Source organism: Balearica regulorum, chromosome 1 (assembly GCF_011004875.1).
Source record: "Balearica regulorum gibbericeps isolate bBalReg1 chromosome 1, bBalReg1.pri, whole genome shotgun sequence".
Classification (NCBI taxonomy): domain Eukaryota; kingdom Metazoa; phylum Chordata; class Aves; order Gruiformes; family Gruidae; genus Balearica; species Balearica regulorum.
Window position 1 is genome coordinate 126,753,851 of NC_046184.1, and position 16,614 is coordinate 126,770,464.

Here is a 16,614-nt window from a genome sequence, read left to right on the forward strand (position 1 = left end):
ATGAGAAATAGAACAATCTTAAAACATCTTCTCCCCACCCCTGCCTTCTTCCTGGGCTGAACTTCACTCCCAATTTCTCTACCTCCTCCCCGTGAGTGGCCCAGGAGGATGCAGAATGGGGGTTGCAGTCAGTTCATAACGCTTTGTCTCTGCTGTTACTTCTTTCCATGGGGTGTAGTCCTTCAGGAACAGACTGCTCCAGCATGGCAACAGGGGCAACAGGTCCTGCCAGAAAACCTGCTCCAGCATGGGCTCCTCTCCATGGGGCCACAGGTCTTGCTAGGAGCCTGCTCGAGCATTGGTTCTCCACAGGGTCACAACTTCCTTCAGGAGCATCCCCACCTGCTCTGGCATGGGATCCCCCATGGGCTGCAGAGGGACAACCTGCATCACCTTGGTTTTCACCATGGACTGCAGGGGAATCTTTGCTCCGGCTCCTGGAGCACCTCCTCCTCCTCCTTCTCTGACCTCTGTGTCTGCAGGGCTGCTTCTCTCACATTTTTCTCACTCTTCTGTCTTACAGCTGCTGCTGCAGCATTTTTTACTGTTTCTTAAAAATATTTTCACCGAGGCACCACCAGAGTCACTGATGGGCTGAGCTTTGAGCAGTGGTAGGTCTGTTTTGGAGCCTTCTGTAACGGGTTCTATCAGACATGGGGGCAGACCCTGGTGACTTCTCACAGAAGCCACCCTTGCAGCCCCCCTGCCAAAATCTTGCCATGTAAACCTAGTACAGATGCTGTCTTTTTTTTTTTTTTTTTTTTTTTTTTTGCTAGCTTTGCCTGGGATAGAGATTATTTTCTCCATGGTAGCTGGTATGAGGCTATGCTTTAGATTTGTGCAGAGAACAGTGTTGGTAGCACAGGGATGTTTTTGTTATCCCTGAGCAGTGCTCACACAGAGCCAAGGCCTTTGCTGCCTCTCACCCCACCCCACCAGCGAGAGGCTGGGGGTGCACAAGGAGTTGGGAGGGGACACAGCCGGGACAGCTGACCCCAACTGACCCAAGGGACATCCCATGCCATATGACATCATACTCAGCATATAAAGCTGGGGGAAGAAGAGGGAAGGGGGGGACGTTCAGAGTGATGGCGTTTGTCTTCCCAAGTCCCCATTAGGCGTGATGGAGCCCTGCGTTCCTGGGGATGGCTGAACACCTGCCTGCCCATGGGAAGTGGGGAATGAATTCCTTGCTTTGCTTTGCTGGTGTGCGTGGTTTTTGCTTTCCCTGTTGAACTGTCTGTATCTCAACCCACGGGTTTTCTCACTTTTACTCTCCTGATTCTCTCCCCCATCCCTCTGTGGGGGAGTGAGTGAGCAGCTGCGTGGGGCTCAGCTGCCAACTGGGGTAAAACCAAGACACTCAGCTTTAGCACCCACATTTTTGTTGTTATTGAAATGAATAGGTAAAATATGTTTTTGGTCAGTGTAGCAATACACCCACTTCTAAAGTTGTGTTAAAATTGATATAAAGTCAGTTAGATTTCTTAAATATACTGATATATATATTTGTAAGAATTTTTGTTCAGATAAAACTGATTTTTACAAGAAATTTTTGTGTTTTAATAATCTCAGATGGCTTGTTTCAGAGGATTCATTCAGTATTTGTATGTGAAAATTTATCTCTTTTGTCATTAACTCTCTTCTGGGATCTGCTTAGTCTAAAGGTCGGAAAATCTATTCAGGCTTTACTACTTTGTGCATGTATTAATGCTGCCTTTACTTCATTTTTTTTCTGATGTTGACAGGTAGTTGCTCTAGTTCTAAAAATATTTCCTTAAAACAACTATTGGGGCTTTTTTTTTTTTTTTTTTTAAATTTTCCACCTACCATTTATTCATTGTCACTATAATTGTCTCTGAATTCTTACACAAGTTGGAGGGTGACATAGAGCATGGACTAAGCTGGAGGGTAAGATGCACTGAGAATGTAGAACATAAGTGGACAGACTCAGGTGAAATTTTACTGTCCTTTATGTCACAGCTTTGATAGGTTGTTTTCATGTCTGATGCCTAAGTGTTGCAGGCTGTAAAATGAAGGTGTTGATGTTCCTGTTTTTCATAAAACATGTTGAGATCTACTGCAAAGGTATACAAGATCTAGGTCTACATACATTTATAGTAAATATTCCATTAACATAGAGTTAAATCTTCTCGTGCTTCGCTTAATGAAAAATTTATTTATTTATTAGAAAAAATAAACTAAATATTACACCATTTTTTACTGGAATAAATCTCTTAGCAGCCAAACAATTACTTTACAGCAGATGTTGCTGATTAGAACCGTACAATAAGCAAAGAAAGCTTTTGGTGATGTTTAAGGAAAAAAAAATCAATAATTAAAAACTTGAAAACAAAAAATGACTAGTAAAGCACATTACCAACAAATAAGGAAAACACTTTATAATGTTCAAATATCACAGTTTACAATATGCACTTGACAGAAGTTATGACTGAGTTTTTAATCTCTTGCAGATTGGTAAATTACACATTTTGTTGCTAGCTCATCAGTATTTTAGGTCTATTCTTGTACTGGAAAAAACCTAGAGCATATTATTGGTTACTGTAGCACGTTGACAGATTTTTGGTGAAGAAATGTGAAAACAGAATCCTCCAGTATATTTGTATAGATTAACTCTAACTATCACAAAAGCACATTAGGTATTAGTGAGTGGTACCTTTGACATAGAAAGATTTAGCATCCTTCTCTTTCTAGTGTTTCACTTACTGATTGTGCTCCATGGATGTGGAATTGATGTTGAACTCATTTGTACATTTTACAGCTGTTGTCAGCTGTGGAGGTTGGAAATAAAACACTGCAGTTCAGAATTCACTAATCATGTTTCATAGGTTACTATTTTTTATTATTTCAGTCAGTGTATGTGGTGGCTTTCACATGAGCTTTTTCTGACACTGTAGGCAAAAAAGAGAAAAAAAGTCAAATATAGCAATCCTTGAAATTTTAAGATGATAAATTGTTTTACATCGAGTCTGCTCCCTCTGTTAGATTTGCTACTATGCAGATTCTTAAAGTGTGTTAGCTGCTATTTCTTAGGGACATGTCAATTAAAATTTTGGTATTAACTATACCTAAAATTAGTCAATATGATGTTTCAAACCACATCTGAATGGAAAGGGTACTGATTACAAAGTCTACGAATCTTCTTTTACTGAGCTCTATTTTAGATTACAATTTTGAATTATATGGCTACAGGAAAGTATATGTAGACTAAATTCTGTTGTCTAAATACTTGTTTAATTATCCCTTCCATGCCTTGGGGATTAGAATGCAATCCCTGGCTGAATAGACAATTCAAAATTTGACCATGGTTAGCACAGATTAGGGTGTAGAGAATGAATGCTTAAGGTATAAAAATCAAGGGAGTAAACTAGTAGAGGCATTAAAAAATAAACCCACATGAGAACTGAAGCTATGGATGACTCGTGGATCTGTGAAGAGCCAACATCACAGAGAGGTTTGCATGTATAGATCTCAGCAGCTTCAGGATCCCTTTGCAGTTTACTGCAGTAGAGGTGTGAAGACTGATAATATCTCCTTTTCCATTAGCATCCGTGGGTTCGAGCTGTACGGCGTCTTGCAGAGCAGAGAGGTTGTACACAGGAGTTTCCAGGCTCCCAGCTGCACGGCCCTTTCCTTGGCACACTCAGCGGAGCTCCTGGGGGTTCCCAAGGCTTCCCCGTTCCCTGGGAGGCTGCTGCCGCGTAACTGGAGCCTGCCGAGATCCAAGGAAGATGAGAAATATATGATTCTTCAATACTTTTTCATCCTGGCTTGAGGTCAAATGTTATTTTTCTAGAAAACAGGTTTTTTCCCCAGTGAGTTTTAATATGCAATATATGACAAAGCACAACAAAACTTTAAAGAAACATTTTTTGAAATGTTCATATAGTTCTTAATATTAGTGCAGTTTTAAGGTTATTAATGTCACAGAGCTGTTAGCTTTTTGATTTATGTTGCCACCTGAGGCATGCTGTGATGTCTGGAATTGCTCCAACTGTCATGTTACGTTGTTTTGTGAAGTGCAATGCGTCCATTCCACTATGTCGGCTCTGCCAGCAGTTTTTCCAGTAACAACAGCATGGAAGTATAGGAGTTTGTATGAAATACCCTTACCCATTTTCGGTTCTTTATGATGCTCTCTCTAGGATTTTTCTTCTAAGTTTTTTGGGTTTGTTTTTTTTTTTTCCCCCGTATGAATTACTGTTTTTCCTGCTGTTCCTTTGTTTAACAGATCCTAAAAGGAGATCTAGAAATGAAAAGGCAAATGATAGGTAAGCTGAAGTTGCTCAGCCAAGACCTCCTTGTAGCTGTGAAAAATAAAGCAGTGGCTCAAAAGCTGGAAAGTCGTCTCGAAAATTTTGCCCAGCGCTGGGATAGCCTTGTGCAGAAGGTGGATAGCAATTCTCAACAGGTTTGTGAAAACCATCATTTTGTCAGTTGGTGCCAGTCAAATCCTTTGCCAGTCAAATGCTTGAAGTACTTTTGGTGCTGTTTGTCATATTGTTTTAAATTTTTTCCCTGCATGATTGCTTAAGACATATTTTATTTTTAGAACAGTATAATACAACTGTAATATAACTTTCCAGAATTTTATTTATCTCTTTAGTTTTTGCTCTATCTTTATAGGTTTGATTACTTTCTTGGGCTGTTAACTATGTTTTCAGAGATGATACAATCCATAATGAAAATACTCTTTCCAGTTAATTTATTTTTAGCCTATAATAGTTGGTCACTTCAAATGCACTGCTTTTATGACTGTCTCTGTGGAATAGCACTTAGTCTGAAATTAATGTAAAAACTGTTTGCTAGTTAAAGAGAAATTATTTTTATTTCATTTCAACAATGAAAGTTTATAGTAGATTACTGTTTTACTTCTGCTTATGGTATTCTGATTTACAGATTAAAAAGAGAGGCCATAAAAAGAAAAGTTTCTTAGAAAAATAAAATCAATCCATACCTGTAGCCAAAATGCCAATGAAAAAAGTATATAATCTGCTACTATTTTGCCCAGCTCCATTATGTTTACCATAATATTTTAAAAAAGAAATTGAGGTTTAAGAGTTTTACATTTTTTAAACCAATAACAAAAATCAGTGCTCTGGTGTAGTATTGAAAACACATCCATTTATTTTTCCTAGCCATCTGTCAGCATCTCTTTCTAATTGGATTTAAACCCAAATCAGCTCACTTTTCTATTCCATTATCTCATTAATATTGAGTTATTTTTGTGCTATCATTGTATGACTGGTGAAACGGACATTTAGGCTTTTTAATGATAACACAGTGCAGAATGTTACTGTGTGCACCTCTGCCCTGTCCCTGGAGGGCCTCGCATAGTTCTGCTCAGTTTGATTCAATTCCCTTGACCATGCTACGCTTTTTTTTGTTGCTATATACTAATGCTTCTACCAATTTATGTTTGAGTAATTAAATGAAAGCCACTATACTTCCTGTAGTGAGCTGAATACCTCTCAGTAACCTTGCTTCCAACTCATACCTTAATCTTTTAGTTTGCTCTGCGATAGTTTCTTGTGTAGCTGAAGTTGGAAAAAATCAGTTTGGGAGAGCAGAAGAGAAGAAAATGAGGAAAGGGTACAATTTCACTTTGTAACAGAAGGCCAAACAATTTTGTGCTATGCAGTTTTTATAACACTTGAAAATTTGATTTAACTGTTGTATATTTGCTGTAGGAAACCTGTTTTATCAGTGCAGAGGAAAATCCAGAGATGCATTTTTAATTTGGGATGGCTAGGGTCACATGATTTGAAGAAGTTAGTAAGTCACTCCAAAGCATTCAAGAGTTAGTTAGCTTGTTGATTGGTCCTAAAAGCAGATACTAGTTTTGAAAATGGAACTTAGATTACGGGAAAAGATAGCCTCCTCGTGAAGTGAGCAATCCTGAGGCTGTACATCCATACGTCACAGAGCAGCACAGGTGCTTTGCATTCCCAAAACAGTGTAACTGTCTTATCATAGCAGCACACTGCAGTTGATAAGCTTTGCCTCCAAGGAGAAGGTACTTTGCTCGGCACAGAGGTGGTATGCTGTTGCGGGCATATTGTTTCAAACTCCGGAGACATTGCACGTTCAGTGCTAACTGAAGGACTGCTTCCTAAGGCACTGTTACACAGTTTTAGATGTGTCCTCTATGAAATACTGATGGTGTACTTTTTGTCATGTTAGTGGGGTTTATACATTTATTCATTACAGAGCTCATTTAGACTGCAAGAAAAATATTCCTCCAGAAGATCTAATTATTATCTCTAATCGTGAACTGGAGAGGAAGGGAGTTGGAAGAGGGTGACAAATACAACATTTTTCACTAAAATCTATCAGAAAATGTCCATTTTATTTATCAAACTTAGATATTGACTTCAAAATGAAATTTATTCCATTCATTAATAATTCTCATAGTACCCTCATAATTACATTTTTGTCATTAGTTATTTCCCCTCTCTCTCTTACCAAAGTGTCACTAAATTATTAACTTGTTAACAAAATAAGAAATTAAATGGAAGAGACAGCTTCAGCTTCAGTTCAAAGCTGATTCTCCAACTAGACATAGGAAGCGGTTATACATCCCAAAGGAAAAGTGCAGACAGTAGAATGTGAGTCCTCCCACATTTAGCTGAATTCATTGCTCCTGAATTTAAACATCTAACCTGAACTCATGGCTGAAGCTTATGCTGCTAAAGAGTGGATGGCAAGAGTATGTGAGAGAGATACCTTTTAAAAAGCAGTTTGTCCTCATCATGAAAATATCAACTTTCCTTCGTTGATGACACGGTGGAAGCAAGGACAAGGACAACTTGCTTAGACTTAGATGCATAACTTTTAGAAACTCTAAACCCACTTTTGGTGAGTTCATTATGCTTCACTAAATTGTACTGAAAACCTTCCCAAACTAAAGAAAACACCATTCCTCATCTGAACTTCCCCACTCACATACATACATTTCATCAAAGTACGGATGACAGCTCCAAAAGTGAGTGTTAAGGAAAATTATGAGTTTATCAGGACTGAGGGCACTTCCAAAGGCAGTAATAAATGATGGCATTAAAGGTAGGCTGACATATAAAAGAGAAATAAAATGACATAAAACTACTGAAGTACCATATACACATTGTACATAAGTTTGCCTGGAGAGGATGAAAAGGAAGATTTAAATTTGTCCACTCTGAAAAGAGATGAGTTTTAACATGTTTCTAAGATGAGCTTGCTTATGTGAAACTGCAGGCAAGCATAGTATTTTGAAAGCTTTTTAATGTGCAGTCTTGTGAGTCACCTTAGCACTTTCCATATGATTTTCTAGTGGGTGAAAGGCCTAGATTGTATCGCCCCTTCTCTAGTTTATATTTGTTTGTCAGGAACTTAGAGGGATGAGGAAACAATACTGTTGTTATTTGGACCATCTTTGAATAATACATGAAACACACGACTTCAGTGATTAGATTTAAGAGGTGGATTTTATGTTTTGGGTTTTTTTGCCAAGGAAGTTAATAAAAGCTACTTCCTTTTTGGTACTTCCTTGAATTTTTAAGGATTTTCCTTTACACTCTAAAGTGTGTGCCCTCTTTAAATGTGAACCAACTTCATCTTGCAGAGTTACATTGCAGGCCAACCCTCAGTACCTTTTAGTCTTACCCAGTCTCTAATTAGAATGATTATGAACTTCAAATTCACATCTCCATTCTCCTTTTGAAGTATATAGTATTTAACCTCCACTCCTATTGATTAAACATGAAAAATTCTTCTTTACTGTTTTGACATGGAAATCATTACCCCCCACAGCATCGTGACTTGACTGCTCTGAGCATACGATAATTGCACTGCCTGTGTGCAGTTGAAGTTCCCAGTTCCCAGTCACCAGCTGAAACCATTGCTCTTGTATAATTGGTAGCATGCTGCAGATGACTCCTACAGTGCCCTAGCTGTGGTTTATTCTGTTTTACACCTTCTTCACTGTAAACTGTACCCTGGTATTGATTGGCAAATGGAAACATGACAGGATATGACCTCAGGTGTCAGAAACATCATCCTGTCATTGATTTTTGGAGAAAACCGAGTGTAATAAGAATTTTGTGAGAAGAGGAAAGGGAGACTGTACCCAAAACTGCATATAAGGAGCAAGCAATTATTTGGGGTGTTCTTAGCTACAGAGTCAACCCAGGGAAAGATGACATGAGGTGTTATCCTCAAATTTCATAGAACCCTAGACCTCAGAAGCTTTAATTTGCTTTTCCTTTCTGCCCCAAAATAAAATTAATTAAAAATAAAATTGAAAAGAAAGCTGTATAAAGTTTTTATAAAACTATATGAAAATGTTTCCTTATTATTGTCATGATTTCTGTAGCTGAAAATATCAAAGTCAATACATCTTGTTGAGGGAACTGAGAGTATTAATACGGAATATTGTAGTGATTAAAAATTCAACCGGGTGTTTTTCTCTTCCAAAAATTTATGTAGTTCATACATTAGCTAAGTCCCTGCAGTTCACAAGCAGCTTTACTCCAATTGACATAATTAATCCAGAGATTTAAAAAAAAATCTGCTTTGAATCTTAATTTTACACTCCTCAGAGTAGTCCAGATTCTGCTCTAAAGCCTAGACAGCTGGTCATTTCTGAGGGGGAAGTGTTGAGCTGACTGCTTTAAGAAAGATTGTGATAATTACAGTGGTAATGGACTTTCCTAGTCATCACTTTCACTGGCAGACTGGACAAAGAGCAGGAAGACTTTTTTATTTTGAAGACCATGTGACAGACTCAGCAATGTTGGTAGGAACTTGGGTTTTTTCAAGGTTTTTTTAGCTTTATTGGTGTTGCCTGCTGAGAAGAGGCTGGTTGCTAACATTATCCCCCTTTCCTTGTCACTCCATTTTTCCAATGTAAGAAAGTATTGTGGGAAAAGAGTTATAGTTAATTACCTGGTATGCCTCTTCTCCATTGTTTATAGAAACATTAGTGTCTCAATAACTAAGGTAACTGAGTACTCTTACATAGTTTCTGATGCAAGAACTAATAGATTATTTGTGTGCACGTGTATAGTTTCATGGAATTTTAGATACTGGCATTCCTGTGATTGAAGTGGAAAGTCTTTCTAATTCTTGCACGTTGACATTAAGCAAAGAATCAGGGCTCTTCTGATGCTGCTTTTCCTGCTCCTGGTATAACTTCTTCCTTTTATTTTCCATTTCACTGCCCCTAAACAGTGAGGTGATCATTGGAGCTGTAATTAGAGCATTTTGATAAATGAGCCGTCATCTGACAGAACCAAAAAAAAGAAGTGTTCCATTTCTCATGAGTTAAGGGACTTAAGAACAGCTGCCCATGTTTAAGTGGGAAATTTGTAGTTTGGTGTTATATGGAAACAAATATAAATGGCAGTACGTGTACAACCAGTATCTTTCAAACAAATATGAGCTGAAAATATTTCTCATAATTTCCTTTTTTTTTGTTTTTAATGCAGCTGAAATATATAAAGGCTTTGTTTTCGTATTACCAGGCAAAGTTAAATGCGTTAGATTGGTAGCATTTACAGTGTTACATATTATGTGTATGAGTATCTGTTATGACCATTTAACATTGGTTTTTAATTATGGAATAACACTAATGCAAACTAATTTGCCTTCTAGTGCATGTTTTCTAAGTTAAGATTTCCTGACAGAAATCTAACTGCCCTTTTGTGCAAGTAGGTTGTGATGAATTACATTCTAGCTTGAAAATTATTATAAATGGTAAAAATAACAATTGATAATTTAGTGCGGTTACCATGCCTTTATTACTTCTCAAGGAATAAATCTTCAGAATGGAGACAGAGTAACATACAGCAATAGTAACATTTTATATATTAGCTATCGTTCAATTCCCTTGTAAAATTGACCATTCTTTTCTTCTCTTCATTCAGCATGATTTAGGGGGAGCCATAAGTTCATTCTGTTTAGGATCTTTTCTGATTTTGATACTGACTTCTGCAGATGCCTTGTTCACACAGCACGAGTCAGATAAAACAATTTGAGTGGAGTTGCATGTAGTGTTATTTCCTTCTGAAGGTCAGCCGATGATCAGATGGGAGCAGTTTCTCATTATTTTCTATTGCTACTCCAAACAGTCTTTACTGAAGTCTTTCAAACAATGTGTGACCTCTGTTTTAATACTTCTCACAGATTTCGCAGGCTGTCACTACCACTCAGACGTCACTAACACAGACAACTGTAATGGAAACTGTAACTATGGTGACCACAAGAGAACAAATCCTGGTTAAGCATGCTAAAGAGGAACTCCCACCACCTCCACCCCACAAAAAGAGGCAACTCCTTATGGATTCAGAAATTAGGAAGAGGTGAGAATCGTTAAGAGGCAGAGAGAGAATACTGATAGAGTTTGGATGAGAATGCAAAAATAGTTATCTGCCTGCAATATCTTGCTGTATACTTTTTTGAGATTGAAATTATATTTCTGGTCTCTATTAAGGTACTGATTGATTATTATCTTTCTTTACTCAGGAACAGCTGTGCATTTCTTTGTGTTTCTAGTCCCACTATTTTGCAGTATAAAATGTTAATAATTACATCAATACCATTGCGATAGCAATTATAGTCAGTAGAAATCCTTATGTAAGGCATTGGGGAGGGAGTCCCACTTGACTATAGTCTTGAAACCTGAAGGACAAGAAGCATTCCATTAGTTCTCAGCTCTTTACATTCTTTAAAAAGAATTTTTTTTTTTAGTAGTTAGAATATTAGCAATACAGATATTGCCTAATTTCTAAAGTTCAAGTTGTATTCTTTCTGGCTTGTGGGTGAGCGGTAGAAAAAAATGTTTCTTCAGAGACAGAGTTAATATTTGGTGAAACGTGCAGTATCATAATTTTCAATTTTTTTTCGTGTGTAACTCCAAGTACAAATGAGAAGGGATTTTAGACTAAAACTGAGCACTTATTAAAGTAACGAGAAAAAATTCTGATGAGTTTAAGTAGAATTGGCTGAAGCACTAAATTTCTGAATAAGATGCTAAGAAGCTAGACTTCAAACACTTGTTGTAATATTTGTTTTGGAAATCATAGAATCACAGAATGCTTTGGGTTGGAAGGGACCTTAAAGACCATCTAGTTCCAACCCCCCTGCCATGGGCAGGGACACTCTCCACTAAACTGTTTTTTGATATTCAGATAAACATATGAATTCCAAGGTAACAGATTCAAAGACTGAAAGAAATGTTAAACTGCATTCAGTGTCTCATTTCTATAGAAAATACTTTTGGTTAGTTCAATGTGTTTTAAATGATATGTTATTTTCTTGTAAAATAGTCTTTAACTTATTAAGAATGAGATACACCAAGAATAGGAGAAATCTGACCTTTTTTTTTTTTTTTTTAATTGAAGGAGTATGTCCTTGAAAAAATAGATATTTAGAGGCACCTTTTCTTATATATACTCATTTGTCATGATTTTGCCCCAGCTGGGAGTTAAGCACCACACAGCTGCTTGTTCACTTCCCCCTGCAGTGGGGTGGGGGAGAGAATCAGAAGAGTAAAAGTGAGAAAACCCGTGGGTTGAGATACAGACAGTTCAACAGGGAAAGCAGAAGCCGCGCATGCCAGCAAAGCAAAGCAAGGAATTCATTCCCCACTTCCCATGGGCAGGCAGGTGTTCAGCCATCCCCAGGAACGCAGGGCTCCATCACGCCTAACGGGGACTTGGGAAGACAAACGCCATCACTCTGAACGTCCCCCCCTTCCCTCTTCTTCCCTCAGCTTTATATGCTGAGCATGACATCATATGGTATGGAATGTCCCTTGGGTCAGTTGGGGTCAGCTGTCCCGGCTGTGTCCCCTCCCAACTCCTTGTGCACCCCCAGCCCCTTGCTGGTGGGGTGGGGTGAGAGGCAGCAAAGGCCTTGGCTCTGTGTGAGCACTGCTCAGGGATAACAAAAACATCCCTGTGCTACCAACACTGTTCTCTGCACAAATCCAAAACAGCCCCATGCTAGCTACTGTGGAGAAAAATAACTATCTCAGCCAAAACCAGCACAATATTAGCTTATATTTTCCTTCTTGCTCATATTCTTTTAATTTGCCTTAGTACTGAAAGTAAAATTGGCAGAGTACAGCAGACTACAGACTTCTAAGTCACCATGTGAGGAAACTGCCAGAGGGCAGGAATTAGCTGGTTTATAGCAATTGTTTATGTTTAGAAGTACTTCATTTTATATAAACTGAGAATTATAAATTCTTTAAGTGTTTTAGCTGTTGTCTGTCTAAAGCATTACAACTAGCAAGGATATATAGTAATTTGATAGATCCGTGTACAGAAAATAGAATATAATATCAAAATAGAGACTATGATTGCTTGTAGCTATATTATTGGCAGCTCTGCTATCAAGTTTACAGAGTGTTAATGTTTTTTATCATTACATACTAGGTTTTGAGGGGGTTTGATTTATGCTATCTAAATGATTTTAATTCACCATGTACCTTCTGTTTAACTTTTGGATGAGAGTCAAGATATGGACCTTGGAACAATTTGTAGTTCTCAGTCTTTGTCTAGGATGATGATTCTATGATTCTAGATGATTGAAGAAGTCGTGTTTTCTTATATATACTTAAAATCAGGGTCTTTTTCATTGCTGCACAGATTGGATTTTTATTTTAATCTGTTAGGAAAGAAAGGTGAATTCTAGCAGGAAGAAGAGAGTTCATTGTTTAATACACTTTAATCTGATCTAACTAGCTGGAATATTTCTTTGTGTGCAGGACATACTAGATTTGTTTTAAGAATGCAATCATGGCATCCTATGAAAACTAGTTCAGCATGACTGTTCACTGAATACCTGTGAGTGGGCCTACAATATGGTGTAATATGCAAAGTAAACAATCTTAGAAATCTCCACAGCTGTGTAGCAGGTTGAATGGTGATTATATTACCTGAAGGCAATATTTTTTCCTTTTTTTTTTTTTTTTTGCATTTCTAACTGAACAGCCAAAAAAAGACTACGTACCTTTCCTCTCTAGAAAGTCCAAGTGCATGTTCTGAAGCAGGAAGACCAGTCAATAAATAGCTTCAGAGGAACACTTTGAGAGCAAGCTTCGGGGAAGGAGTTTCAGCTTAGAATAATGGTTATTGTGCGTGCTTTTATTAAAACATAAAAATACAGCCTTAGAAACTAATACATGTGACAGTATGCTGTTGTCTTTCTCCAGCATAATAACTTTATAATGAACATAAGCATAACAATGGGAGAAGAAAACTCATCTTAAAATTTGGGTGCTCAGCTAAAATTGGTGAGTTTCTTCAATGCTTTTTTTGCTGGGACAACCTCATGGTTGTATTCCCAAACAGTCAGACAGTTATTTTCTGGGTCCATTGTTGGCTGCAAGATCTTTCAGGGTTTTTTTGTGTATATTTAGTTGTACCTACACCCAAGGACAAACAAAACTTAGTACTACATAGCTTTTGGGTTTTTTGAAATAAATTAAGAGAATGAGGGTTCTCAACCTACCCTTCCTACATCTTTCTATGTTTTATGTGTGTGTTTATGTCGAAAATTTTCCCTGAGCACTTAAGGACTAAGAGTTGATGATTCTGTACTGCTTAGTTTTTGTTTGATTAAAAACCTCCAGGAATCATTGAATGCTTGCCAGAAGCTTCTGAAGGTGCATAACCAGATCATATTGGCCACTTTCTGCAGTCATGGTACAACACACTGCATCCTCTTCTCTGCTGTTTTTGGGGCCAGGGGGGCACATCGGGATTGGGACTTTTTTTGAGGTGAATAATGCTTCCAGATTTTTGACAGCTTCTTTCATCTGTTCTCGAGCCTTAGTCAGCATTGTTGCTGTAGAAGAGCATGCTTGAAATAAGTGCATCATGCTTCATTGCCACATTTTTGGAAAGATTCGTGCTCCAGATTTCCTTTCCTGTGATCTAAATGTTTTAGAAAGACTAGAGGATGTCTTAAAGATGCACTGCACCTGCAGTGTGAAATGTTACGTGCTTAGTTTCAAGGAGGAAGAGAGAGTAGTTTGGCCAGTCTGTGAATATTGCATTAGTGGACTGCATAAGAGTATGGTCTCCAGCTGCTTAGCTGAGGAGAAACAATGGATGGCTAAGATTGAAGCATCAAGCTTTCTAGAACGCTTTTTATTTTTACATTTCCAAGTGCTTTGAAAGTATGAGAAGTATGAGAGTCTCCATTTATACTGAAGAAATTGAGAGAAGCAATTTGACTTGTAGACCAAAAGCATACACAGGAGTGAATGTCACATTTCCATTGCCCTAATTCACTGTGGCATAAATGCATGGGAAAGAAGCTGTTGATTTTTCTTGCCTCCTAAAGCAACTTTTTACCATAAGTGGTGCAAAGCAGAGATAATAAGCAGATGACTTTTTTCCTTCCCCTTCCACCACTCCCCAAAATCTAAAACTATCTCAAAAGTAATGCTTAAAAATGACAGGATAATTCAGGCATGTGTCAAGTTCTGTTACTGGTCATAGGAAAACTCCTTTTCTCAAAGGAATTAATTTGAAATTGAAAAGGGAAAAATACTTGGAGCTTTATAATAGAGGTATTGAAAGTATGTATCAGGCGTTACGACTAGAGATAAATGTAACACAGCTGAAGTTCTAGGATGAAAAAAACCCAAAAAAACAAACTGTAAATAGGATAAAGGGTTGCAAGGTAACATTTTCATTTTCATGTTATTTACATATTCTGGGAAAAAACAGGTCAGTTGTGTAGCATAGAAAAATCTAAAAATTAGTCTGTTCACAGTAGGTTTTTAAATAGAAACAGGTTAGAGCTGCTTAATATTTAAACATATTTGTAATCTTAATGTTCTTTAATAATGTCCAAAGATACCTTTCTTTGCCATTTAGTAAATAACTTTGCACATGCTTCCTAATGTTTCCAAGGAAAGTCTCTTTGTCATAACATTATTATGGATATAATGTTAATCTTCAGGTTTAAAAGAGACTTTATCCCTTTGAAGAGAAAGGCAGGTTAAAATAGGATAGTTGCTCCATCTAGTGGGTTTTGTGGGTTTTTTTCATTTAACAAGTGTTAACAATTTTTTTTAAAGAGAATAGCCTTCATTTCTTTGAAAATTGTTATATTTGGGATTCTAACTCTTCATTATTTAGAAAAGTTTGGATTTCTATTGAAAAATATATCAAAGGAAAAATTATAATGACTTATTCAAAATGGGGTTTTGATAGCTATTGTTTCAAATTGCCCATTGCTGTCCAATGAATTATATTAGGCAGAACTAATATAATTAGAAGTAACTCCATCACACGTAATGGGTACTTGGGAAGTCAAATGCCATCACTCCAAATGTCCCCCCCTCTTCCTTCTTCTTCCCCCCAGCCTTATATGCTGAGCATGATGTCACATGGTATGGGATATCCCTTTGGTCAGTTGGGGTCAGCTGTCCCGGCTGTGTCCCCTCCCAACTCCTTGTGCACCCCCAGCCTGCTTGCTCGTGGGGTGAGAGGCAGCAAAGGCCTTGGCTCTGTGTGAGCACTGCTCAGGGATAACAAAAACATCCCTGTGGTATCAACACTGTTCTCTGCACAAATCCAAAACATAAGCCCATACCAGCTACTATGGAGAAAATTAACTTTATCCCAGCCAAAACCAGCACAAGGAGGAATCATTTACAAACATTTTCATTTAGAGTGTAAGAAGAGGTATGAGTATGTTGAGGTCTGTAAACATGAACACTTTATAACTTCTTCGTGCTCATTGGTTTTTAACCCTTTATCTTATTTATGAGGTGAGAAATAGCATAGTGACAAATACACTGAGAATATATATATTCTTCTTCACATTTAGCATCTGAAATTGCCTCCTGTATTATAGGAGTGGTACCAGTTGACACTCACTGGAAGGCACGATGACTCGATTTAAAACTGCTTTGCATCTCTAGCCACTGGCTGTTTGCTGAAGGCAAATGGTGTTAATGAACACCACAACCTCTAGATTTTCATTTGCCTTAGCCATAAGCGATATGCAGTGGATCTGTCAGAATTTCTGCAAAGCATCCATATTACAGTTCAGGAGTTACTGCTCAGGCTGGGGAAGGTATGGTTTATAACCATACCTTACCAGTGGTAAGATGGATAGTTGGCTAACAAAGGAGGACTATGAAGCTAACAAGATGGTATTAGTGAAGTTTCTGAAGGAGATTTACACTTGGGATGAATCTAGTATTTTCTTTGATGCCTTGATGTGCATTACAGAAGTATGCTGGTCATAATGATGATGAGGCTAAACTGAATAATATTGCAGGTGTAGAGGGAGGTCCAGAATATCATTCAGAAAGAAAATTCAGAAAATTATTTGAGGATTGAACTAAAAAAATAGGAAGGGAAAAATATTTATTAGGACAAATAAGCTATTGAATTAGGAGATAAGAACAAGACTGTTTATCAGCTAATGGCTCATTAGCTACAAATATAGAAGAGGAAGACAGACAGCAGGGAATTAGTTCATCACAGAATAATTCTGCCAGTGGGCATTACATACTGCAAAGTTGTTATTTGACATGTTCTAGGCAACAAAGAGCTACAAGCTGAGGAACACCACTGGTGAGCT

At 37.7% G+C, this 16,614-nt stretch overlaps 1 protein-coding gene across 5 annotated transcripts in view; it reads left to right on the forward strand.

Annotated features, from left to right (window-relative positions):
• Positions 1-16,614, forward strand: part of DMD (dystrophin) — a 1,320,554-nt gene that overhangs the window by 527,182 nt on the left and 776,758 nt on the right. For all 5 annotated transcript variants that reach the window (XM_075774516.1, XM_075774534.1, XM_075774546.1 and 2 more), the window contains 2 exons: positions 4,253-4,432; positions 10,186-10,361. In XM_075774516.1, coding sequence (XP_075630631.1) covers positions 4,253-4,432; positions 10,186-10,361 — 356 coding nt within the window. The remainder of the gene's footprint in view (positions 1-4,252; positions 4,433-10,185; positions 10,362-16,614) is intronic.